This window comes from Grosmannia clavigera (genome assembly GCF_000143105.1).
Source record: "Grosmannia clavigera kw1407 unplaced genomic scaffold GCSC_140, whole genome shotgun sequence".
Taxonomy (NCBI): Eukaryota; Fungi; Ascomycota; class Sordariomycetes; order Ophiostomatales; family Ophiostomataceae; genus Leptographium; species Leptographium clavigerum.
This window is the reverse complement of record NW_014040801.1, coordinates 3242589-3267717: the sequence shown is the minus strand read 5'-3', so window position 1 is coordinate 3267717 and position 25129 is coordinate 3242589. Positions and strand designations below refer to the sequence as shown.

The 25129-nt window shown below is 54.4% G+C and overlaps 9 protein-coding genes across 9 annotated transcripts; 6 read left to right on the top strand and 3 right to left on the bottom strand.

Annotated features, from left to right (window-relative positions):
- Positions 1-1007, bottom strand: CMQ_1525 (flavin-binding monooxygenase; the record flags this gene model as incomplete). The annotated part of the gene is made up of 6 exons (XM_014318604.1): positions 1-147; positions 201-353; positions 461-628; positions 683-805; positions 870-900; positions 967-1007. The coding sequence occupies 6 exons, from the start codon at positions 1005-1007 to the stop codon at positions 1-3; spliced, it is 663 nt and encodes a 220-aa protein (XP_014174079.1).
- Positions 1008-3660: 2653 nt separating this feature from the next.
- CMQ_932 (indoleamine-dioxygenase subfamily) lies at positions 3661-5208 on the bottom strand (the record flags this gene model as incomplete). The annotated part of the gene is made up of 1 exon (XM_014318011.1): positions 3661-5208. One exon carries the CDS (start codon positions 5206-5208, stop codon positions 3661-3663), a length of 1548 nt encoding a protein of 515 aa, XP_014173486.1.
- A 1288-nt stretch (positions 5209-6496) lies between these two features.
- CMQ_1503 (endosomal sorting complex protein) lies at positions 6497-7543 on the top strand (the record flags this gene model as incomplete). The annotated part of the gene is made up of 4 exons (XM_014318582.1): positions 6497-6547; positions 6619-6706; positions 6776-7014; positions 7094-7543. The coding sequence occupies 4 exons, from the start codon at positions 6497-6499 to the stop codon at positions 7541-7543; spliced, it is 828 nt and encodes a 275-aa protein (XP_014174057.1).
- Positions 7544-7845: 302 nt separating this feature from the next.
- CMQ_828 (endosomal sorting complex protein) lies at positions 7846-8469 on the top strand (the record flags this gene model as incomplete). Its single annotated transcript, XM_014317907.1, has 1 exon — positions 7846-8469. One exon carries the CDS (start codon positions 7846-7848, stop codon positions 8467-8469), a length of 624 nt encoding a protein of 207 aa, XP_014173382.1.
- A 5422-nt stretch (positions 8470-13891) lies between these two features.
- On the top strand, positions 13892-14827 carry CMQ_1425 (GTP-binding protein; the record flags this gene model as incomplete). The annotated part of the gene is made up of 1 exon (XM_014318504.1): positions 13892-14827. One exon carries the CDS (start codon positions 13892-13894, stop codon positions 14825-14827), a length of 936 nt encoding a protein of 311 aa, XP_014173979.1.
- A 1527-nt stretch (positions 14828-16354) lies between these two features.
- Positions 16355-17527, top strand: CMQ_835 (amidohydrolase family protein; the record flags this gene model as incomplete). The annotated part of the gene is made up of 1 exon (XM_014317914.1): positions 16355-17527. The coding sequence occupies one exon, from the start codon at positions 16355-16357 to the stop codon at positions 17525-17527; it is 1173 nt and encodes a 390-aa protein (XP_014173389.1).
- Positions 17528-19910: 2383 nt separating this feature from the next.
- Positions 19911-20210, top strand: CMQ_1420 (uncharacterized protein; the record flags this gene model as incomplete). The annotated part of the gene is made up of 1 exon (XM_014318499.1): positions 19911-20210. One exon carries the CDS (start codon positions 19911-19913, stop codon positions 20208-20210), a length of 300 nt encoding a protein of 99 aa, XP_014173974.1.
- A 1594-nt stretch (positions 20211-21804) lies between these two features.
- CMQ_1512 (uncharacterized protein) lies at positions 21805-23442 on the top strand (the record flags this gene model as incomplete). The annotated part of the gene is made up of 1 exon (XM_014318591.1): positions 21805-23442. One exon carries the CDS (start codon positions 21805-21807, stop codon positions 23440-23442), a length of 1638 nt encoding a protein of 545 aa, XP_014174066.1.
- A 767-nt stretch (positions 23443-24209) lies between these two features.
- CMQ_1725 (coactivator bridging factor 1) lies at positions 24210-24677 on the bottom strand (the record flags this gene model as incomplete). Its single annotated transcript, XM_014318804.1, has 1 exon — positions 24210-24677. One exon carries the CDS (start codon positions 24675-24677, stop codon positions 24210-24212), a length of 468 nt encoding a protein of 155 aa, XP_014174279.1.
- Positions 24678-25129: the final 452 nt, after the last annotated feature.

The following is a 25129-nucleotide window of genomic DNA, read 5'->3' as shown; positions in this document are numbered from 1 at the left end:
TTACTCGACCTGGATGGTCTTATATCCCTCGTGCTGGCACTTGGTGATGACGTCGATCATATACTGGCACTGGCTCTCAATGGCCACAATGGCCGAGCCGGTGGGTGGAGTGCTGTCGGGGCCGAGCGAGAGGAAGAAACTGGGCATCTTATCGGCAAGGATGCTAGCATAGGCCTCGGGGAGCTTCCTAGATGCAGCACACCGCCGGTGCCGGTGATGGGGAAGCGCGGCAGGTAGGAGTCGAAGCCGGTATCCGTGACGATGGTGTCGACCTTGCGCACTTTGCCGTCGATGGTCTCGATGCCGTCGGTGAGCACGGGGACTCGACAGGCTGCACGATGCGCAGGCTCAACCTACAGTTCCCGCAATCGGGGGCTTGAGGCAATCCACTTTTTTGGATTGCATGTAATTGTCCAGCCGCTTCACTTTGGGCTACTTTGGGCTGGAAGGTCGGAATAACCTGGAGAGCCGATGAGTCGCTGCCGTTGACGATGACCTCCTTATCCTCGATGTCGTACGGCTCGTCCAAGTTGGCCGTGTGCATTTGCCGTCCATTGAAGTTATGCAGGCTTAGGATAACGACGAGAAAGCCGCACTTGTTGGCATACACCGTGCCGGCCGTTAGGTCCTGGACGTGCAGTGTCTACTTTGCCGACGCATCGCTACAGTCGGCACCGATCACCTCGTTCTGCAGCTTGAGGTAGCGGTCTATGTGGTACTTTTCGGCCACACACTTGATGTACGCCAAGATGTCCTGGCCGGCTGAGTAAAATTCGGGCCATTGCGTGTAGTCCTTAAACGTACACTGGTATGCTGCAATTAGTCAACCCGGCCCACTGGCCAGGAGAGACAGCGTAGAGCATACAGACACCGGGCAGATCACATGCCATTCCGGGATGCCTAATGTGCATATTGGCCATCCACGTCTTCGTGCAATCAACTGTTTATTGGGGCTCAAAGACTTACCTGTTCTCGTACTGGATGCCGCCAAATTTTGGGTTCTTCATGTAGATGGTAAGAGTCAAGTTCTTGATCTTCCGAGGAAACTGGAATACAGTGCAGAGACCGTTAAAGCCTGTACCGAGATCTAGACTCGGCAGTACCCTGCTTGGGTAATAAGAAAAGAAGCTGTAGTGTCATTAGCCTAAAGAGCTGGGAATGCTCTTTGATTGATGCCGTGTGTATTAAGAAAGTCACAAGCGGCGATACTGATGAGTAGATAAAATGTGTCTTGCGACTCCAAATGCATCAGGCGCGGATGATACGAGCAATAGCAAGCACTCGGACAACAACTCCCCACCCGGCAGAAATCCTTTCTGATCGTCAGATGGCCGTAAGACATCATGCTTCCGACATGAGTGGGACAGATACGGTGGGGAGCTACGACGCAAGTGCATTGCGTATGGGGTGCAGGAGCACATGGCCAAGTTGCAGGGCTGCAGATCCAACGAATGCGAGCTTGCCGATAAACGCTGTCATCTCTGTGGAGTCCGGAAGTGACCCGATTTGGCGCCTTCATGCAGAAATGTATTTCCTTCGGGATATGGCGAAATCGACCGGCACCATGACGTAATCAGGTCTAATCAGCTGGAACAGACACTGAAGGACGACAGGAACAGCTCTAGTTCAGTGCTTAATTGTTTTGAGTATACTAGAGAATCCTCCTCTCTGTAAAGTAGACTTGGCACATTTATATCCTACACGGCTGCTGCTGTCATCTTTTCGCTTTTGGCATTGTCGATACAGTCAGACGCCAAATCCGAGGTTGAGACGTACTGCTGACATCAACAGGGACTTGAGTACATAAGAGAGCCTATTTCCGTACAAATTATGCCTGAACAGCTGTCTACACCTGGCAGCCTTAGTTGCTGGCAAACACTTCCCTAACAGCTCCAGGATGCCTACACGACCTGTCATACACACGGCGAAGTTGGGATCGCAGTCAACGTTAGCATAGACAGGGTCTAGAACTAAGAGGTAATCGATTAAGGCCTACAATAGTTTCATGTCACTGCAGTACACTGTTCTCACTACCTCTATTGATTTGTGCACTGCTTCGGTCAAGTCAAAGAAAGAATATATCAAATTCTGTGACAAGCTTCGAAAACGACCAGTATCTCGTCTAGTTATTTACAAACATTGATATTTCGGTGACCAGCTAGCTTGCAATCTATGATATAACTTCTGGAAGTAGTCATTTTCACCTATCTCAGTCGTAAAGAAGGCCACCGAGCAAGGACAGGCCATGACAAGAGAGAGTATGAACGTATTGCTGTCTGTCTCTAGAAAAGTATAACTATCATCAACGTGCTCGCTTTCTAACAGCCATTTTCTCTACAATCTTCATCAACAAACAACAAAACATTCCGAAACAATTCAATACCACCAACAATAATCCCTTTCTCAATACCTCCGCAGAACCGACACCACAATACCTACAATGTGCACTCGTCAAGAAATAGTGTTTTACTGCTCAAAGGGTGCGGCTTGCAAAGATTCAAGAGGTGCGCCTTTGTATAGTATCATCGACTTCATTGCCTGTAGAGAAGCCGAGCGGACCAACAAAAAGTGCTCAGCCATCACTCTCCCTACTTTAGAAAACCGTGAAGCTGTATGCTGCTTGAATTAGGGAATTTTCATATCAAGACGCCAGTGTAGGGGGTGCCAAACGTTACACGGATGTCCCAAAAAGTCTAGCAATATTATGACTTGAAAAATAAACTTCTAAACTCAGCATGCAGAACCCTCTTTCCATTATCGTACCTGCTTAGAAACTTGTTACATAAAAGTGCTATTTGTTTCTTGTGATAACATCCAATATCACTCTGTTTCATTCCGTTGTTCTCTGACCCTTTTTCCTGGCTCATAGCGTGCGCCCATCCCGTGTCAGAACCATATCTTCAACGGATCTCGTGTCGTCTGCATATGGCTCACGGCCACATGCCAACATTTCCCTTAGTCAATTTATTGATGTATCGTGTCCGGCCAATTCCGAATACACGTCCGCACTGCAGCCATGAGCGGTTGCGAGAGACAATTGTGGATGGTGGATAGATCGATAAAGAGTTGTGTTGCAAGGTTAATTACATTAGTAGGTAAAGTAGGTAAAGTACGGAGTAGGGACCCCATACCTGTTTTGTAATAAATTAGGAATCAAGACAGAAGAGTAAAGGATCTGTTATGAAGACATTTTGCAGAGTTGTAAAGAAATCGAGGTAGCAACATAAATGGGACAGAAATTTGATAATAGACAGATGAAAAATGGGTGGCTTCTTTCGTCTGTTCGCTTCTTACTTTGCCAGCTTTCTATATCTCACTTTCGTCCAAGTTAAGAGTCAAATGATAGACAGAGTCTCCTTGTAAGAATCCGCTGTATATGGATCCAAAAGAGGGTTGCAGAACCTTGAAATCTCGCTTGACTTGAGCTCAGATTAATGGGACTCGTTTGTGTGGAAGGCACAGAGAAAGGGTTTGATTGTCCTCCCTTGTGGTACAAGAGTGGATGGATGACTAATGGGCTTCAAGCACTGAAACAAGGTACTTCTATTTCGCAGTGGTTTACACCTAATTACAAAGTACCGTTTCTCCCATCGCAAGGCCCCTCTCCGCAACACTCGACTCTACGTCCGAGCCGATGCTCTGGCACAATTGTATCCAACATCAGTACTGGCACAGGCCGCCGACGTCGTCATCGATGGTCCAAGTGCCGGCCATGCCGCCGACAATCTCCTCCTCGTCATCGGTGACGGCAGCGGCGGCGACCTCGGGCGTCAGCGGCGACTCATCGGGCTTGCCGAAGAAGAAATCGTTCTTGCCGGGGCCGCGAGCCTGGCGACCGAGGAAGCGGCGTGCCCAGTCCTCGACGGCCGGCTCGCCGGTCTCGTCGCGGGCCTGCTTGAGGAAGGCGATGAGGGCGGTGCCGCCGGTGCCTTTGAGCTGCTTCGAGTCGGTCGGGCGAGCGAGATTGACGGGCTTCGGCTGGGCGACGGCCGGCTGACGACGCACGGTCTCGGGGCTGCGCGAGCGGCTGCGGGCCCGCATGGCCTCGCGCGACGGCACGACAATGTAGCGGGTGACGATGGCGATGTGGCGGTCGCGCAGGGCGCGCAGCATCGAGAGGCAGGCGTCGTAGGCGATGGCCAGCGGACGGTCGTGCGGGCGGGCCAGCACGTAGGGCCGGATGTTGGCGACGGCGGCGACGTCGCGCAGGAAACGGGCATGTGGCCCGGGCATGTACTGACGCATCTCCATGATGAAGTTGTGGGGAGGCGGCTCAGAAGCCGACAGGGTGCCGGCCTTGTCGTTCTTGTCGCCCTTGTCGCCCGTCGGGCGATGCTCGATGCCGAGGACGATGTCAAAGAACTGGATCAGGCTGCTCTGGGCGTTACTGCCGCCGCTGTACTGGCGGTACGTCTCGTGGCCGGTGCCATCGTCGTAGATGAGACCGTGGGGCAGGCCAGCGTCGGCCATGTTCTTGCTGCCGGCGAGGAAGGGCCGGATGCGGTGGTAGAACACGGTCGGATCGCACTGTTCGTGCAGGCGCTGCAGCAGGCCAGTCAGGTCGTCGAGCCGCTCGGCAAAGGCGCAGAGACAGGCCGTCACGGTGGCGGCCGTGTCTGCCTCGCTGTCCGGTTCCTGCTGCTCGCCTCGTCGGACTGTGGCCATGGCGGCCAGCATGATGGCGATCATGGGCCCGCCGCGAGCCTCGATGGCGACGGAGACGAGGTAGAACCAAGACTCATCGAGCGAGCCGGTCAGGGTGTTGAGCGTAGCCAGGTTCTCGAGCCGGTCGACGCCCTCGTCGACAAAGAGCGGCTTGAAGTTCCAGAGACACACGGCGGCAAAGGTAGCGACCGGCGGAACTTCTAGTCGTGTCGACACGGCCAGCAACGGCACGGCCAGCGGTGGTGGCAGCCGGTCGCTCGGTCGATCGCCGCCCCAGACGTAGCCGTGGGCCATGAAGCACAAGATACAGTAGGCACGACGCCACTCGGCCACGTGCTCCAGCCCGTCGGTCGACAGCACCGGCAGCCGGTCGACCACGCCGCGCAGACGCCGGCTCAGGATCAGCGCCTGCAGGTTCGCCACCACAGCCTCCCACTTGTTATAGTAGGGGTCGGGCAGCCGGGCCAGCGGCAGGTCGTCGGGCAGGAAGCCGTGCTTGGCCGAGATGCCGTAATCGGCCAGCACAGGAATGGGAGGAAGCATGGTCTGTGTCTGTTTGCAGTTTCTGCTGACCTAAGTCTCGTCCTGACGCAAGGAGTATACAGATTGATCTCTGTGATACTCCTCAGCCTTGCGAGATGCGGAACGAACCAAGACCATGAGCTTATAGCGATGGGAGAGCCGAATTGCCAGTGTTGAGGGGAAAGCATGAGCTTAGAAGAAGAGGCGCCGGGCTGCTTTATAAGAAAATCCGGAAAGGCTGGAGTTTATAATCTGCAACCAGGGAAGCTAGAGGAAAGCCTAGTAGTGCCGTTTCTTTTTCTGACACACACTCGCAAAACTCTGCACCGTCTGCTTCCTTTCTTCCGCATCCTTGTTTCCCCGCTGACGGGCGGATCGTCGGTGCAGAGTGGCTTGCTCGTATGATGTGCTCGTATGGTGTGGCCGCGAATCTGCTCGAGCGCCATTTCTCTTTGCTAAAGTCGCTTTTCTGTCACTTTTTCGTCACTCCACGTTTTTGCCTTTTGCCTTGGTTGCGCCAACTGCGGATTTGTGGGGCTTTGCGAATAAACTAAATACTTTGCGCAATTCCCCTCTTTCCAATTTCTGCCTTGACTCGGTACGTTGTTTTCTTTCACACGCTATCCGGCCATCCATCACCGTCCTACTACATCGCTCTACATTGGAATCATGGTGTACACCATCGTTGTCCACCTTTACGCAAAGGACGATGCAGAGAGCATCGAAAAGCTCTCGAAAAAACTCATCGAAGCCAGTCGCGTATACTCCCAGGACAAGGAGACGATTTCTTGGTTTGTCATGCAAGATGTCAAAGACCCACGTGCCTTTACCATTGTCGAACGCTACGAGCAAGAAAGCGTACGCTGTCACTCCGTATACAACTCTCTGTGTAGGACGTGTATTAATAAGCAATAGAGCCAGAAATACCACCTTGGAAACCCGTACTGGAAAACGTTTGATCCTTACGTTCTCCCGCTTTTAGAGAAGCCCATGGACCTGAGGAGGTTGGAGGAGCTTGACACAAGCAAGGAGTAAACATGCTTCTTCTTTATAGATTGTTACTCTTTAGACCCAGTATCGCATGTCTACTCCGTACGAGAACGTGTACTCGCGACCCGACGTGGGGTGTGTATATCATGTGACTCGTGTCCACAAAAGCTGCCAAGCTGCGCACCGCCACGTGCCAAGCTTCACCAGCCACCATTAACCGCCTCCATCGCCGTCAAAGATAGCTCACCCCCCCAAAGCAAGGCTGCCGTCCATCTCACTCACGAGACACCCCGTGTGTCGACACAATAGCCAAGAAACGATGGCTGTCCAGCAGCACGTCCTCAACTGGCTGTACAGTGTCCTCACCAGTGTAATTAGCTCCGCCCATCTGCTTGTCCCCTCTCTCTCTCCTCCGAAAGTCTGACCCCCCCCCCCCTTCAGGAATACCAAGACGTCAACCGCACCTACAACGATGTGGCCCAGGCCCTCTCCCAATTTCCATCCCTGTCGCCGCGGACAGACGTCCACAGTATGTCTTTCCGTCGGCACCCCGGCGTTCTTGGTGACATCCCAGCCTCGCTGACTGACTTTCCTCCAGCCTTTTCCAATGGCGCCTCGGCCCTGCTTCTCCACCTCTCCGGCACCCTGCCGGCCGTCTTCCGTGGCACTACCTACCGCTATCCCATCTCCGTCTGGGTCCCCCACGCATACCCCCGCGAGGCGCCGCTCGTCTACGTCACGCCGACCGAGAACATGATGGTCCGTCCTGGCCAGCACGTCGACCCCCAGGGCCAGGTCTACCACCCCTATCTCGTGGGCTGGTCCGAGTTTTGGGATGTGCGTTTTGTGTCCTGAACCCGTGAAGCCGGGACAATCTATTGACGGCTCTGCATGCTGACAGCCGCTCCGCTCGCAGAAATCCAGCATTGTCGACTTCCTGGCCATCTTGCGCGATGTCTTCGCCAAGGAGCCGCCTGTCATTGCTCGCCAGTCTGTCCGGCCATCGCCTTCGACTGCCGCAACACCATCCCCTCCACCCATTCCACCCTTCCCGCAAGAGCTGGCTGCTCACCATTCTGCTGCCGCCTTCCAGCTGCCGACACCTCCGCCCAAACCCAGCGCCAACGTCACCACTACCACTAGCACCACTCCCCCAAAACCAGCCCCACGCCGTCTCCGCCTCCGGTTCCACCCCATCCGCATGCTGACTCCTCCGCTGCTGCCAACTCCATTGCGGGAATGCTGCACGATGCCCGTCTCAGCTATACTGGCACTGCCATCCAGACTCCCCACTCGCCGTCTCCTCCCCCTCCCCCACGACCACCACCTGTGCCCGGCAGGCCCTCATATCAGCAGTCTCCTCTAGGCCAGCCGCCACATCATTCTCATGAACAGCAACAAAACCAGCAACAACAATACCAGACCTCATTTCGCTCTGATCTGCCTCTGCAACAGCAGCCACCACCACTCCAAACACAGCCTCCCCCTTCCTTTGCCACCTATGACCCTCGTCAGCCAGCAACGGCTGCTTACTATGCATATGCACAACAGCAGCAGCAGCAACAGCAACAACAGCAGTTGGCATATGCACAGCAAGGAGGCCCCTCACCTCCGTGGCAGCAGCTGCAGCCACAGCCTCGGCCCAAGGGTCCACCTCCTCCCGACATCATGGACGAAGACGACAATGCTGCTGTTGCTGCCAGCCAGGGCACGACACCAGGAGATGCATCTTCTCAGCACCATCCAGCACATGAACAACTGTCGACACCACCGCCGCCGCCACCAGTGCCACCAAACCCCGAGAAAGACATACTGCTTCACGAACTCGGCCGCGTCTTGGCACAGGCTCGGATACGCAGCCGAGACCAGGATGCATCCACCCTGGCCGGACTGCAGGCTCAGCGCTCAGCCATGCTGGACGCCGCCTCCCGTCTGCAGCAGGACATGTCCGAGGTGGCCCAGCTGTCGGCCCTGCTGACCTCCAACACAAACCTCCTCCACGAATCTCTAGCCGCTGCCGACGGCGTCATCCAGCGTGGCCACCAGACCCGTCCTCCTGCCATAGATGACCTTCTCGTCGCTCCCACCGTTGTTGCCGGTCAGCTCTATGACCTTGTCGCCGAGGAACGCGCCCTTGCTGACTCTGTCTTCATGCTCGGCCGTGCCGTCGAGCACGGCCGCATCAGCCCCGCTGTCTTTGCAAAGATGACCCGTTCTCTCGCCCGCGAGTGGTACCTCAAAAAGGCCCTCGTCCGCAAGGTTGCCCGTGGCATGGGCCTGGCCTCTGTCTGAGGCGTCTTTTTTAAAGAGCCATCGGCGTCCAGTCGGCCCACATGCGTCCTTGAAAGAAGCAGGCTTGTCCAGAATAGACCATGGCAATTTGAAATAAATTACTGCATGCCACTTCTCTAACTACTAATTTACTGCTGTAAACGACTGTCTCTATGATAATACCTCGTCAGCTTCACCAACCCTGGCTGCTGCTTCTGAGCGGCCCAAAGAGGGTGCCCCCTCGGCTTTTGCATAATGTCACCAGCTTGTCAACATCGTCACCACGCACCGGTCGCGGGTGTTCCAGGTCGCAGTTGACCTTTACTACCGCCAGGTCTGCCTCGTCCCAAGCGCCACTGCTTCCTCGCTTCCCTCTGCTGGTAGAGGCAACATGGGCACTACCGCTTCCATCACCGCAAGCTCCGTCCTCTTTAAACTCTTGGCTAGACTTCCGTCGGCTCCAACTCCAGTTCCGCACACGGTGGCGGCTTCCAGACGGCTGACGTGCGAGTCCTCGCCACTGCAAAGCAGGTCCAGACTGCTGCTTTCCTCCGTGAATATGGCCCCAAGACCACATGTGGCGGTGCCCAGGTGCAGCAGCAGGCATTCTGGGCATTTCCACCGGCACTTCCTGGGGTGAAATAGCATGGGCCAGCTGTGCATCATCAGGCTCTTGATACCCCTTCACCTGTGCATCATCTGGGTTCCTAGAACGGGAAATTCGGCGCCAGCCGCCAAGTCGATGCCTGGACTGCACAAACGCCTTCAGCCGTGCTTTTGAAATACTGCGCGTCTTTGTCTTCTCCCCACTCTGAGGCTCCGCCTGAGGCTCCAGCTGTTCGACACTACTTTCATGTCGGCTCAACGACTCAAAGAGATGGATTCTGTCTTTGAGTGGGGATTCTGAGGCTTTCCATGCAGCTGCACCTGACATAGACATACAGGTTCCATCTACCCCCATCATAACCGAAGACGTCCTGGGCGTGCTTAGCTCTGACTCTGCTGGCAAGGCGCACGACTTTTGCGGAGTCGATGCATTGCAAGTTGCCGCATGTCTTGTGGTGTTGGTGTTTGAGCAGCAGCCCGATGAAATACCGGAACTTGAAGGCGTGAGAAGCGCTGATTGTAAATAGAATGCTGGTGCTTTCTTGACAGCTGGTACTGTTCGAATTGTTCGCGGCACAATGTTGGTGGTCGAGTTTTCAAACATCTTTCGGAGATCTGCTACCGTGCTCGACTTTCTCTGGGGAAAAAGGCTCCCTCGGTCATTATGGGAAGGAGGCATATGCGTATGACGGGCGTACATTTCGTCGTGACCCTGACTCTCGAAAGTCCCGTAAGATCCCCTGGCAGAAGTTTGGGTACTGGGTGGGATACTTCTGCGAGGAGGAGCCACAGGGGACGAGTCGAATAGAACACTGCTTGCCTTTGTGAGCTCGCTGTGCATATTCTTGGATTGTACCGACGGTGCTATGAGGTGCATTGGCATATGTTCCACCGATATCGATGCGGCTTGTTGCAGTGCCGGCTTTGGTAGGATCAACCCAGCCAGTGCAAGAGACATGCGAAACGGCTGCACACTAGGTGACGGCTGGAGTGGCCCCATGAGTCTTGGTAGAGCTCCTGTCTTTGGTTTATGTACTTCGCGGACTGTGGTTGGGAGGATATCTTTGCTCGCCGAGAGAGGCTGCTTCCTTGTGGATACATTATGCTCGCTCACAGTTGTTGTTTGCAAATGTATGGACCCCGAGTCGTCGCTCCCCAAGAAAGAAGTCGAATCAAGCTTCAGTAATTGGGTGTTTTCAATACGGAAGGAATTGAACCGGGTATTATCAGAGTCGCCATTGTGGGATTCGGGGGTCGTGCTCTTGGAATGGCTGTACGAGCAGCTGATCTGCTCCCATGCTGGCTCCGTTCTTGCTTCGTGGCACCAATTTCTGCTTGAAAAGCCTACCAATGAACAGTTCGGTGGCGACGAGTTCTGGCTTGGGAGACATTGTGATGGGGAACGCAATGCGTTCGCTGGACGCTGGTCAGGGTGGTTGTCTAGAAGGAGTTCATTTTAGCTGTCTTCTTGAAAAACACGTTACGTCGTAGACATGACTTCTAGAGTAGCAAAGCTTGGGTGGTATGAACTCACAGGCTGGCCGGGTATACGCTGGGCTCTTCTTCACGTCCACGCCTCTCTTCGAGCCTGCGCCCGGGAAAACATTTTCATCTTGCCTGCAGGAGTTTTGAACAAGATTGTTGGGCCGGGTCGGCTGGTGTGCCTTCGGTGGTGGTTTCTAACATCCCCTCATATTGGAAGAGTACACACTCAGTGGTGGTGCCTTAGACAGCATGGTGTGGGAAGCAAACGCTCTCGGGCCGGTCCAGTCACAGGATATTGCGCCCTCTGACGAGTTATTGCTGCTTCTTGTTCCGGGCCAATTGTCGGAAGACGAGCTCCGCAGATCAACGGTGCTCCGTAGTCTGTAAAATCGGCCTCGAAGTTGCGTCTCGTCTGAAATAGACAAAATCGAGGAAGGTCGTAGCGTTCTTGTGGGCCGTGGATGATAATTCTCGTTTATCGTTGTATTGATGCGATTGTGGATAATCGTGTCTGAGTTGGTAAAAGCATGCAACATTTTTTTGTTCCATCCAAAATGTGATTGATAACCGAGACCTCTCGTAGGTCGCACTGTGATGCAATGAATGCTCTTGATTGCGATACGGTCAGATGTTTGTTCCAAGAAAGCATAGACAGGCCTAAAATCGTTGTTGCGAGAGCGAAAGTGTATTTGTTTATATGGTCTATATATGCTACCGCAAGCTGACAAGACAAGCAAGACGCTTTGCTTCCCTGCAGCTTTCCTTTCCCAGAGACCGAACGCACCTTCCGAATTGACAGTGAATTGAGAGATAATCTCATCCGACGAGGCAAGAAGCACCCTGTTTTGGACATGGAAAGAGTCATCCATCGCTACGGCCATGTGGACGGGAAAATGATAGGTTTGAAAACCCGACATGCCGAGATTCTTGGCAAGTGTTTGCATGGAGAGACAACTTTCCGACAGTTGCGACGGGAGGGGCGGGACAACAAAAGGTGCCTGGCATATCAGAACGGCGAAGCGAGTTACCCGCCCGCATAGCCTATCTGCAGGTGCTGACATGCATTAGTCTAGATGACTAGAGAGGCGAGTTGGTGAGAGGCAGCGCACGCGCAAAATAAGTCAAGGAAGGGAAGGAGACTGCGCTGGTGGGGAGGGAAAAGAGATATGGCGCATGTATGACGATGTCATATGTACGGACGATATAAGATACTACGAGTATGTACTCCGCAAAGCAAGATACAAGGTTGCAGTCAATTCTCCACGATTTCGTCATCAAATCCTGCTACAGGCATTGAGATGTCGCCAATCAGACCATACGTACGATCTGGGACAAGATGCCGAGAACAGCCGACGCCTGTCTGTCTTTTCTTTGAGAGGCAACATAATTTCATCCAGGATTTCAGGCCATGGAGCAGGACCGGCTCTAGTCGAATCTGTCTTTCACAACTGGTCATGTTGCCTCGAGAGATTCTCCGAGGAGAAGGCTTAATATGTCAACATAGTATTGCTGAAGGGTGGGGAAGAGAGGGGTTAACCTTGCTGAAATGGAGCAGAAGTGCATAGGCGCGGACGGTCCGCATGCAGCAAAACTCCGGCGTGTGCCGACACTATTACACCGGCAGAAGAATTGCTCCTGTATCAAGTGATCACATGCCTCGCAAATGAGCTCACAACCCTTCAAGGCATGTCTGATGCATGCATGGTTCCGGCTGCTGTGATACTGCTCCTCACCGCTGTGCACCGTACGCCGTGCGCTGTGTGCTGTGAGCTGCGATCAATTCTTGCTTCACAGCAGAGAGAATCTGCAATCGCTCTATCTGATATCAGCTGCAGATGGTCGGCTGGTCGTCCTCGCAATGTGACGAGCAAACGACCGACCAGTCGGAGAGCACTCTTTGTCTCCACCAAGCTCATGCGGCCATCAGGCGAGAGAAGACCCGATAGCAAACGTAAGACAAAAGGCGCACAATATGGAATCTGTCCAGGCCGACGGATGTGATAGCAGAGAGCCGAGAGGCCGTCCCCTTGGACTTGCATCAGGGGCTTGTATTTTCTGCTTTTGTTTGCATTCAATTGTTTATCATCGGCAGCGCCTGCGGCAATGTCGGGCGTCCAGTTCAAGCACGCCGAGAGGCTGCCGGTGCCTGCAAGGTTCATTGTGGTGATGATGCTGATAGTTGGTGGAATGCGGCGGCTGATTGGCTAACATGAACTATAGGTGAGTGGATCCCGCCGTACGGCAGGCCAATCAGCCCTGCAGACGTCCACGCGGGCCTGTCACGCACCCAATAGCGACGACGTTTTAGACGCCCACTGCATCCCGCTCCTCTTTTCCGTTAATAGCACATATCACCTCATGCCGGGCGGCCTTCATCTCGTCCACCACGGCCCTCTCGTCACAGGCATAACCGCCGGTGCTTGCAGTAGTGCAGAACAAAGCCTGGGATCCTTTGTACATAGTACACGCTCTCTCGGTCAACTAATCCCGCATCAGCCTCTCTTCGCCTGTACATACCATTGCGTGTGATACTGCCGGATCGACCTGCAGCACGGACTCCACCAGTCCAACCGCCCTTCGCCTAAGGCTGACGTTGCTCATTGGCCTCTCTCTGCATGCTGGTCCGGCCTGCCTTTCCCTTTATTGTTTTTATGCTGGGTACACCTGCAAGGCCCATGCGGCCAGCCCTTGCGTCGTCCAGTCTATTCTCTTGCTGCTTGTACTTTGTAGTCGATCGCCGGCACTACGGCTGGACCCACAGTAAGGCCTGGTCTCTCGCCCCTCCTTCCCTTTTCCCCTCCGTGTAAGTTCAGAGAAGGAAGGAATGAATGTGATCGAGGCCTCTAATTCTGGCCACCACTTTCATATATTTGGCCGCCACCCGTCTCTCTCCTGGCCTTCCTTTCTTCCCTCTCTTCTCTTCAGCAAGTTTTCAACACTCCAAAGCCAGTCTTTGTTTTCGGGTTTTTTCCCTCCCCCCTCCTCCCCCCCTTTTACTCTTTCATCAGAGCCGGTCTCTGCTTAATATACACAAACCAAAAAACAACCTTTTACACTTTCATACCTTTTCACGATACCTCTCATACACTCGTAGTTTTGCTGGTCAATTCTGCGTTGAAACCCCCCTAATAAACTCAAAGCATCTTCTGGCTTTCGCTTGCTCGCCCAAAGTTCCCGCTTTCTTATAGCATCATTTCCGGTGTACAAACCTGATTTGGGGATAATTTCTAAAGGTTGATCCTTTGAACAAATAATTCGCTCGGCACTTTTCGGTTTCTTCGTCCTAATTTTTAACGTCTTTCTTCATTGCCTCATCAATTATATCTACTTTTTTTTGCATCTCACCATCATCATGTCGACCATTCAGCTTTCGTTCTCTCTGCGCGTCTCGTCCGGCGTCAAGACGGTGCACCTCCTGGGCTCCTGGGACGGTTACGTCGGCCAGCTGCCGCTGTCCAAAGACAGCAAGTCCTCCAAGTCCGGCTCGTGGAAGGGCACTTTCCGCTTCCCGGGAAATACGCTCGAGGCTGGCCAGCGCTACTGGTACTACTACATCATCGACGGCTACCACACCTCGCACAACCCCAGCGAGAAGTCGACCACTGAGCCCACCACCGGCCGCGAGCTGAACGTGCTCGACGTGCCCAAGGTCAAGTCTTCTTCGTCGTCCAGCAGCAAGCACAGCAGCTCCAGCAGCTCCAGCAGCAGCCACAAGTCTTCCTCGCACTCGTCGTCCCGCCACTCGTCCAAGGACAAGAGCCGTCACTCGCACGTGGAGGTCCCCAAGGGCCGCCCGCTGTCCGTCTCCCAGATCAAGTCGCCCAAGCCGCATTCGCCACACGCCACGCGCCACATCCTGACTGACGACTACGACGTGGACGAGCTTGCCGAGCACCTGGCCAAGTCGGGCATCGACGAGGCCGACTACGACGAGGCCGCCGTTGGCATCGTCTACGGCGATGACTACGCCGGTGAGGATGCTTACATCACCGCCGACATGGGCGTGCTCAGCGGCTCGCCGCTGTCCAGCAGTGGCTCGGACCTGTCCTACTCCTCCGATGACAGCAGCAGCCAGGGCGCGTACTCCAGCGTGTCTGGCTACTCGACCCCGAGCTCTGACTACAGCTCCTGCACCTGCGAGCGCTACGGCATCACCCGCAAGGGCGACCGCGTGCGCATCGACTGTGGCGGTGCCCGCTGTGGTTACGAGGACTCGTGCTCGTCCTCGGAGGACGAGGAGTACGTTGAGCACTCGTCGCGTCGCAACGGCATTGTCGTTGCTGCATGAAGGCACAGAGAAAGAAAGTAGAGAATGAAAACCCCCAGCCCCGAAGTGTGTGAAACGACGATACAGCATGCGGCTCGCTCGCGTTGCTACGAAACACACGGTGACGGGGGGGAAGAGTGGACGCGTCCGCAGAGGTGCCAACATCTGCTAGATCGTCCACGAAGACAATTCCCTCCGTCCCTCGGCGGCTGTTGAGCCGCGGCTCGGCTCATTCCTTTGTCGAGCCGCGGCAACAAAAAAAAAAGAGAGAGAAGGAAAGAAGAAACGCACCTTGCCCGTTGCAGAGAAGTGGCTGTTTTTTTGTTCATCGCATTGGCAGTACTTATCTCTTGCGGAACGTCGCTAGGAGAAGCAGTACAACTTCTGCCCGCAAGAGCATCAAGCTGGTCTTGGTGCTCTTGTCGCAAATCTGCTCCCTCACTGACGTCTGTAGAGGTAGGGCTGCTACCTCTTAATGTTTCCCTGACTGTTTAAACGAACAACAAACATGACAAGCTGGGTCGATACTGCAGCCCCTCACAGAGACCCGCCAAAACTCTTGACCGACATCAAGGTTTCTGTGTACCGTGGTCCCCTTTGTCTTGTCGTTGATTTTGTTTGTTTTTTCGTCGCCACTTTCTTAGAGATAGCCTCTGGGCACGTCTCTTAGTTGTCAATCGCCGAAGTACCCGGTATTTTCTGGCTTCTTAATGGAGTTGGGAGAGAAAAGGGACCTACCAAGGATTGTGAAGCCATGGATTTGGGTGTCCTGCTTTCGAAGCACGCCTGAGCCAGCCATGGAAATTCTGGAGACGGAAGGAGACGGATGTCAAAGCGCTATATAGCAGTGTCTCATGGAAAAGGGTAGACGACGATAGAATCTATTCAATGAAAAATTATGTCGAAATGTACTACATTATCTCTGGATTTGCTAGTTGATATGGATGTGTTCAATCCCGGCTACGGCAGTTGGACCAGTATCTAAGCCAGCCTCCCGATTCGGTGCAAGGACCAAAGGTTGCTCGGTGCCAGCCTCGTGGTTTAGCAGACCCTGCACCCGGGTCTGGAGCGTCATGGTGAGCACGGTGTGAAGACGGTCGCCTTTCAGGAGTCATGGTCGTGTTAACGCCGCCTTTTCGCGGTTCTTATGTCGGTTTCCGTGTACGTAGCCATAGCTTTTTCACCGACATTCGGCGCGGTGCTGCTAAATGGTACGACTTTGATATAGTTGCTATTCGGACCCTTGGGGTAGAGATGGACCATCAAACTGCTGTTTGTCTTCCTGTGTCTGCAATTTGTGCACGATAGAGGCGAACTCGTATTGACAGCGGGGGCGCTTGGATCTGCACAAATCAGCACGAAACAAGTCGTCGCAAGTTGCACGGGAAGAGCAAGAGCGAGCGACCCCGCCGCTCTTGCAGTTTCGAGGCCCAACCTGCACTGGGCCTCTCTAGCTCTGTTTCTGCCCACCGCCTCCTTTTTCGCTCTGCCCAGCAGCTTCGGTCTCGACATTCCTGCATTGAACGACCCGAGACAGAAACCGCCACGATGCCTCCGCCTCCTTTCATTATCGACTCGCACATTCATCTGTGGGACTCGGGCGACATTGACAAGCTAGCATGGTGCAAGCCAGAGGACACGCTGGCACGGCGGTGCACGGTTGAGGACTATGTGGAAGCCGTGAACAGCACGGCTCCGGAAGCTGAGGAGAGCAGCAGTGCTGGCGACGGTCCGCGCGTGGGCTACATCTTTGTGGAATGCGACCGTGCAAACGACGGCGGGGCCGACTGGACGCAGCCGCTGGCCGAGGTGACGATGATGCGGCAGATCATCGAGGCCGAGGGCGAGTCTAGCTCGACTGGCTCAACTGCCTCATCACAGGCGCGCTGTCTAGCCATGGTGCCGTGGGCTCCGGTGCACAGCGGGCCCGAGGTGCTAGAGCGCTATCTAGACGCGGTACAAGAGGCGGCCGGACCGGTGGCGTGGCCGCGGGTGCGCGGATTCCGCTACGTCGTGCAGGACAAGCCGCACGGCACGATGCTGGCAGACGATTTTGTGGCCGGACTGCGGCTGCTGGGACGACGGGGCTTCGTGTTTGAGCTGGGCATCGATCAGCACCGCCGCGGCCGCACGCAGATGGAGGAGACCGAGGCGCTGCTGGACCGGCTGCACGGCGACGACGTGCCCGAGGCCGAGAGAGTGGTGTTGGTGGTCAACCACCTGGCCAAGCCGGACCTGACGGTGCTCAACCCGGCGGCTGACCGCGGCTTTGCTGCCTGGCGCAACGCCATGTTTGCGCTCGGCAAGGCCAGCCCGAGTCATGTGTTTGTCAAGATGTCCGGCCTCTTCTCCGAGATGCCTGACGCGCTGCGCAACCAGCCATCCAACGCGTTCTTCGTCGCCACCTTTCCCTGGTTTGCCGTCCTGCTAGCAGCCCTAGGACCGTCCCGGCTCATGTTTGGCAGCGACTGGCCCGTCTGCACGGCACGCTATGCTAGCCTGCTGGCTGTGGAGGGGACCGCTTCGAGTGATGCTGAAGATGCTGCTGCCACTGCTACTACACCCGACAAGAAGATCAGCAAAGCCGAAGCAGGCGCCTGGGACAAATGGCGGCGTATTGTGGCACAGATGTGCTACATGGCCACGCTAGGCGAGGACGACGAGGCAATGATCTGGGCGGGCACAGCCGTCAAGGCGTACGGGCTGGACACGGAGAAATAGTGAACATGAGCAGTGAGCGGTGAACACAACTTGTATCCTACGAGCAGCCTGGCGGGAGACATATCCGCGGGTTCATCTTGCTCGTCGGACTATGCAGTCACTAAGACAAATAGGTTGCACCGATGCGTGTGATACACCAGACGGGCCACACCGCAATTTTGCCCTTACAGAAAGCATGGGCCTGCAAGTAGCTGCTGCACACCGAATAAACGTTATGCTCACACGTCTGGCAGATATAAAATAATACTCCGTAGTCCTTGGAGATCGTCGTCCTGGGTTTCAGTCGAGCATCCAAATATAACTCAGCAGGGCACAGAGGCAGGTGCAGAAACTTGGACAGACAGAAGAGACAGAGGTTTCCCACCCGCCTTTTCCAAGCGTCCGTAACGCCGGGGTGGGAAAGGGGGGCTGATTTACCTGAGGACAGAGATAGGGAACTGAGACGTGATAGTGCGAGTGCACCGCATCAGCTCTTCGCGCAGGCTCCTCGAATCTGACCAGTACTTCAACAGCCACGACTGGCCTGATTACGAGCTTCTGTTGCACTCGACACACAAACCCCTCCCTCCGACCCTACCGCAATCCTGCGTCCCACCGTGCCCTCTTTTGGGCGTTCTGGAGCGGTTTAATCGTGAGTCATATGTATCTCGTCCAAGAGCAGTGTTACTGGTAAATATTGGCTCTTCGCCTTGGGGTCGATCAGCTTTCCCCAACCAGGTTTCCCCACGGGAAAACCGTCGATTGCTTGCGGCCCCAATCGCTACTATGTACCCCACACAATCCACTCCACCCACAGCCGAGCCCACATTCCAGCAGCTCCCAACTGGGAAGCTCAAGCCTGTTGGGGGCGTGGGATTATAATGCTGTGGCCGGCGAGCCGTGCCTCTGGGGGAAGAAGGCAGGGAAAAGGGAAGCCACCGAGAAGAGCGAGCCGGACAAGAAACGCGAACAGTCGCGGTCTTACGTTTTTTCTTACGCCTTTGCACGAATGTCGACCCGAAAAAGCGGCCCTCATATGAACCGTCTTCCCCGCTTAGGCTGCCAGGGAAAACGGGCCAGCCGCCCTTTTCTGCAGAAACGTAGCAGACAGGGGATCGTGGCATGTTCTCGAAAGCGCTGCCGCCAGCGCGATATCACCACTGCACCAATTGGCAGTGTCCAACGCACGTCTCCCTGTGGCCAGACGGAAGGCGGTGTTGCTACATACAGCGAAGAAGGACTGCAGCCATGTCAACATGGCATATCTGCACAAGTCAGCGCCACGACAGCCGCAGAAGGAGAAGGAGAAAACGCTCGTCCGTACGGAGTACTATGTACAGCAACGATGGGCGAATGAGGTGGCCCCCACACCCCTTTTCGGTCTGCTGTTTGCTCCCAGCAACGCTCCGGCTTCCCTCTTATTCGTACTCGTCACAACAGAGACCGACAACAGTCATCAGTCAGACCTCGTTTCTCGTATCTCCCCCCCATAAATAAATAAGAAAAGCAAAAAAAAACCCCTGCACCCCTGGGCGTATCTGGCCAAGTCGAGAATGTACCCCAGGAAATATATTGTGGGATTTTATGGGTAACCTATTTTTTTCTCTCAGGGAAGAAAGCAAATGCCCGGGGACTGCGGAAGCTGGGGGACGTGAGTGGCTTCGCTTCTCGCTGCCTCTTTCTACTCGCCTCGGCCCACGATGAGAAGCCGGACTGGCCTTTTCGGTTTTACGACTAAACATAGGCCTGTCTCGTCTTGCCTGGATCTCTTTCTCTTATATTCTCCCGCACTCTCTCCATCTCCCCGATTCCCCATCTTCCCCCTTATATGCACCCATCCATCCACTCGGCAAACTCCGTCCTCTTTCTGTTATTCGGGCTCCCAACAAGCGCAATATCACCAACGTATTTCGTAAGATAACGAGCAGAACGCACCGCGATTTGTACAGAACCTGCTTTTCGTTTCTCACCTCGTCCTACCACCCCATTTCCCCCTCTCTCTCTTCTTTCCCCTTGCTTTGCTTCTTTCCTGTTTCATTTCTTTTTCCCCTCCTTCTCCCACCCCTTGGTTCACTCCAATCTCAGACTAGGGACACTTCATCATAGACCACATACAAAACGTTCACTCGCTTTTCTCTCACAATTGCTCCCAACTCCCCCGACCTGCAACCCAACCACCTGTCTAGACAGTCTAGATCGTCGACACTTCGGCATCTCTCTTACGCATTATACCAAAAATTACTGCCCATACTATCTTCCGTTCTCATCTGCCTACCGCGAACAAACCACTATATTTCCAACGGCAACAACTAAGTACGTTTTGCGGTACTTTCACTTTGCCACCTACGCTGCTTATACATTACCCAGAGAACAAACACATCGACTGCACACTCTACAGTCCGGCATGCCGAGCCAGATTTACGCTCCCGTTCCCGTTGCTGCTTCGCAGCGCAAGGGTCTGCAGCTTCTCACATCTGCAGACCTTGTTGCCAGCCTAAATGCAACGCTGGCCACACCATCCGTTCCGAAGTACAACGGCAATAGCACCCGCCTCAGTGTCGATATGCCCTACTACACCATTCCCGAGGACGACTACACCGTGCCGGCGCCTCCTCCACCGAGTCCCGTCAGCTTCCGCAGCGAGAATTGGCCTACTGCGATGTCGGTCGCAAAAAATAACGGCGTGTCGCCCGTGTGCCATTAAAGTGGAGGACCCCATGCTAGAGCCACTATGAGTTGGCAGCAACATCGGGTGATTCTCTACGGGGTACCTTTTTGTTTTCTTTGCTTGGGCTTGCTTTAGCGCTGGTACTTGTCGTGACACGTTGACTTTATTGAGCCGTGCTTGTCACAACCTACGGTACGGTAAAACCGTTGCCAAGGGGTGGCTGATGATCATATGGAGAATCATCCTGGAAGCAGTTTTCTCTCATTTGAGCTATTTCTTTTTTGTGCGCTTCTTTGAAAGGGGCTTCGCAATGGGCTACTACGGAGGGTCAAAAGAGGAGGTATTGAAAAGTTTGTTTTTACTAGGTTATTCGCTTATACATCTGAATTGTTTACTGTTGTCATTCCTTTTCGAAAGGATCGCGGTTTCAACGTGAAGGAAGGCGGCTGCTTACCGTATCGTGTATACCGCGGGAATACTGAAGCTTCTATCATATATGACACAGAAGCGCAGCCTGTTGCTGTTAGCAAAAAGCACCAGAATATTTGTACTCCGTAGAGGGACCTGCAATGTTTCTGTTAGTAAAAGTCTCGCGGTCCAATATGATACTTAACAGGTTACCTATGGCGGTCGCGCCAGCTCTATCGGCCGTGGCCCATGTTCCGCCGCATATCTCAACTGGCCGGTGAACCAACGCCCTTAAGGATTTGCCAATGGACGATTCAACTTCCGCACCTGATACCCAGAGGTGGTTTTTGAACGTATCGTTCAACCCGATCCCCATCACACACCTCGGGACTTACGGCGATGGAGTCATCGGCCAGCTCTTTCCTGGTGTCTGCCCCGTAATAAATTCAAGGGCCCGACTAGACGATGAACGGCTCGATTCAACTCATACGTCAAGCTTTAGAATTCTTGCTCCTAATGGCCTAATCGCAGGCCCTCTTGCACGGCAGGATCTCCAGAGCATAGTCTGGTTTCCTGCTTTCGGTTTTTGGCAGTCTGCGAGAGCAAGAATAACCTGAAAATTTGTCCAACACCACCTATAGTGGTGCGCTGTTCTGTGATTAGGGAGTAGTTTAGGTGGAGTGTAGTAACCATTTGCAATACCTGTCTTTCTTCGATTTCGTTTTGCGCGCTGCTGGTGCTAAGAATAGAAGACGGAGCATCTGTTAATAAAACGGGTATCTTCAAAGTATGATAGCATGCATTCAAAGAGCTATGTATGCAGACCTAATACTAGAGTACGGAGTACCTACGTCGTACGCCATATTTCTCGATCGCGCCGGGTCTTAAGAATCGGCCGTGGTATTAGCGCGTTCACGCATCCTACAAGAATAATTCTTAGTAAACGCGTTGTGAGACGCGTCAAGACGCGACTTGTGGGGCCTCAAAGCCACAAGTAGAAATAGTCCACAGTTCAGCATCAGGAAGCACGGTTCTTCCTTCCTTATTTCTCCCCTTTTACATATGGAGTTTGAGATTTTCTTTCATTTTTGATTTGCGTTCACACTGGCTACTTCCAATTTCAGTCGCTTATAGTTTTTAACGGTCAACCCAACAGTCAATCCTTCTTATTGTAGATCCTCTTTTCCCTCGTTTTCAGCATCTTGAGGAAACTGCTACCAAGATGGCTCGCTCTTCCCGGTCGACTCGGACAGCAGCAGCGCGGCCGTCCAACTCGGTCACGACTCCCGCTCCTGTCCGGAGCATTGACACCTTTGGCCGCGTCTCAAAGCGAGTCACGCCTTCCTCTACAAAAAAGCAGGCAGGTGCAAACGAGGTCGTTGCCGAGCGGTTCCTGGCCGGACAGAAGGCACAGAAGGCACAAATCAGAATCGAGCTTCCAGCCCTTCCTTCCTCCAAACAGCCAGCAGCGGTCTCGCCTGCGGCCACTCCGAAATCACGCAAGCGACGAGCCTCGGAAAGCGAGCAAGATAACGATGCTTCGCAAAAGTCGGAAATTTCTTCAAAGCGTGCCCGTCACCCTAGAAACACCAAAGCCCCTTCGATTGCAGCTCTTCTCTCACAACAGAAAAGAAGGACATCTGATGCTTCCTCCTCATCGGACGATGGCAGTGACAAGAATGCCAGCCATCTTCTCTCACGCCTGAATCTCCAGGCATCCCTTTCACCTTCGCCGTCAGTCCTACCACGCTCGACATCTTCCTCTCCGCGGCCAGCCAGCACTGCTCCAACAACCCCCTGCGAGTCGGAGACTGAACCAGATAGCTGTCCTGAGGCCGCCGTCCTTCCTTGCGACCTTGCTGAGCTCCTCCAGCTTCAAACTTCCTTCGCGAAGGCACTCGCCCTACACCACGCCCACCATGGCACCAACGCGCCTGTCGATCTACGTGTTCTCTGCCCGAGTATAGCGCAGGCCTGGGGCAAGCGGCGGGTCACACGGGAGGATATCCAGCGCTGCATTGGCGTGGCAACAACCAAGAAGGACACGAGCGCACTCTTCCTGTCGGACTACGGCCGTGGGAAAATATGTATCGAATTGCAGCCCAATGCAGCATCTACCGGCACACTCAGCAATCAGCTCAACCAGATGTTTGAGACCAATTTGCGGGCCCTTTGGTCCGAGGTTGCTGGCCGTGACCCCGCTGCCATAAAGGCGTTCATCCAGAACCTTCCCAAGGCGCCAGTCAAGAAGTGCACTTCGCTCTTGCAGACCTCGGCCTTGAGAGCCAAGGGACAGCGAACCTTGGAAGAGCTGATGCATGGCATAGCTCTGAGAAAAGAGGAAAAGGAGGCAAGGGAGGCCCTGTTGAAGGCACCCGTGGTAGTGCAGGCACAACCACAGGCCACTCAGCAGCAGTCGGCACAGGCGCCGTCTGTGGCCGTCAACGCAGATGGGACTCCGATGGGTCTGCTTGACCGCATCCGGTACCGCCAGATGCAGCGGACGCAACAGCAGACGTCCGGTGCTGCACCGCCGACGCCAGAAGAGCTGGAGCGGCGCGCTGCCTTACATCGGGCATGCGATATTGCCGAGGTGCTGTCAATGCTCTGCACGTCGTCCCGCCAGCAGAACCGGGTTTCGTTTAGCATGGTTGCCATCCTTACCAAGCTCAAGGACTCGCTCCGGCTACCTATCTCGCGCGAGGAGGGTGCAGCATGCGTTCGGCTCTTGGCCAAGGAGATCGCGCCTCAGTGGATTCAAATCGTCAGCATGGGCGGTCGGGAGATCGTCATCATGTTGACAGACTTCGTGCCAAGCAAGGCGGCCATGCAGAGCCGTGTTCAAAGCTTGTGCCAGTGACGGGAGACAGGATCAATATAGTAGGGGGGAGACCGGCATTTGGAAGCGCGGAAGCATCACCTGCGGTACTGCATTTTTTATACCACCTAAGGTCCTTGGTTTTAAATGGCATTGCGGATTAATAGGAAGCCTTTTGCTCTGGGATACTTGTCGCCGCGATTCATAACAGTATTGCTCATACTATACTAAACGAGAAAAATAAAACGATAATACCAAAATAGCATCTATTATCTATGCAGGACACTCGTAGCAGTATATGCCAGTGATCTTTCGAGCCAGCCGTGAGTGGTTTGAACGCTATGCTAATCTGCCGCCGAGACGAGGCCCAGGCCTGATCGATGTGTCTTGTCACATCCCCAGAGTTGAGCGCAAAACAATATATATGAGCAAGTGATAACCAGCACGTCCGTATGATCCCAAAATATGCATCATGAGCGCCTCGTGAGTAGAGGACGAGAGGCAAGAAAAGTACGAGGCCGGTCATGCAAGTCCTTCTCTCAGAGTTGTGACTTGCCACGCGTGGCATAACCGGAGCTCGCTTTGCAGACGAGAAAAAAGCGGAGATGAAGTTTTGAAGAATGTGGACGGAGACGTCGTGATACCCGGGCTGAGGATAGTTCGCGATCGAAAATCGTTGAGAGAGGGTGGCGGCGGACAATGTCGTCCGACTGATGGGGATCGAAATCACCGTCGTTTTTTGAGGGGTCAATTTTTATTCAATTTTTTGGTCTTTATTCTCACGAGTTTCGAAATTGGGCATCCGCCACCTATTTCTTCTTCTCGAACTTGGGCTTGCCAATGTCACTGCCCCGTAGCTTGACGTTGAGCACGCGCTCGATGGCGCCGAGCACCTTCTGGTCGGGCTGGCCCTCGCCGCGCTCCATGGCGGCGATGATGGCCTGCTTGGTGTTGCAGCGGTCCGCGAGGTCCTTCTGTGACAGCTTGGGCTCCATCTTGCCGCGCCGGTCGGCAATAATAGCGCCGACGTCCTTGCCGAGGACCTTGACCTTGACGATGTCGTCGGACCGATCGACCTTGGTCAGGTGCTGGCCCTCAACCGCCGGCTTGGACGCGCCGTTGCCGGCGGCGTACTTCTTCTCGGTGGCGACGACGTTGCCGCTGCGCTGAGCGGCGTTGAGAGCGCTGCGGCCCTTGACGACGGTTTCGCGCTGGGCAGCACCACCGCGGTTCTTGCTGCCAATCTTGGTGACGTGGTCCCAGTCGAGGCCAGACATGATGGGCGGTAGGGTTGGAGGTGAAGGGCGTGAATCGGGAATTGGGGTTGTCGATGATAATTGCAGATGGCGCAAAAATACCAGAGTCGTTCTTGACGTTCGCCTGCTTGTTTGCGCGGTCTTATGTGGTGTTGATTGAGGAGAAAAGGGCGGGGATGGAAGAGAGGCTGAACGGAGGAGGGAATCCGGTGAAAAAGGACGCCGTGGAAGCTGATAGAAGATTGGGATTAGTTTTTGTGGGTATGAAGAGGGCCGCTCTTGCCTCGAACGCGGACGCCGACTGACTCAATCCGGCGGCTAGGACGTTAGAATGTGGCGCGACCCCTCCCTGGGGGTACGGTCACGTGTAGGCTTACAAATGGGGGGTGCATCCCCGGACCGTTGCAGTAACTGCCCAACGAAGCTCTCCAAGCTGGATCATCCGAATGTGAAAACCACCACACGTGCACCTC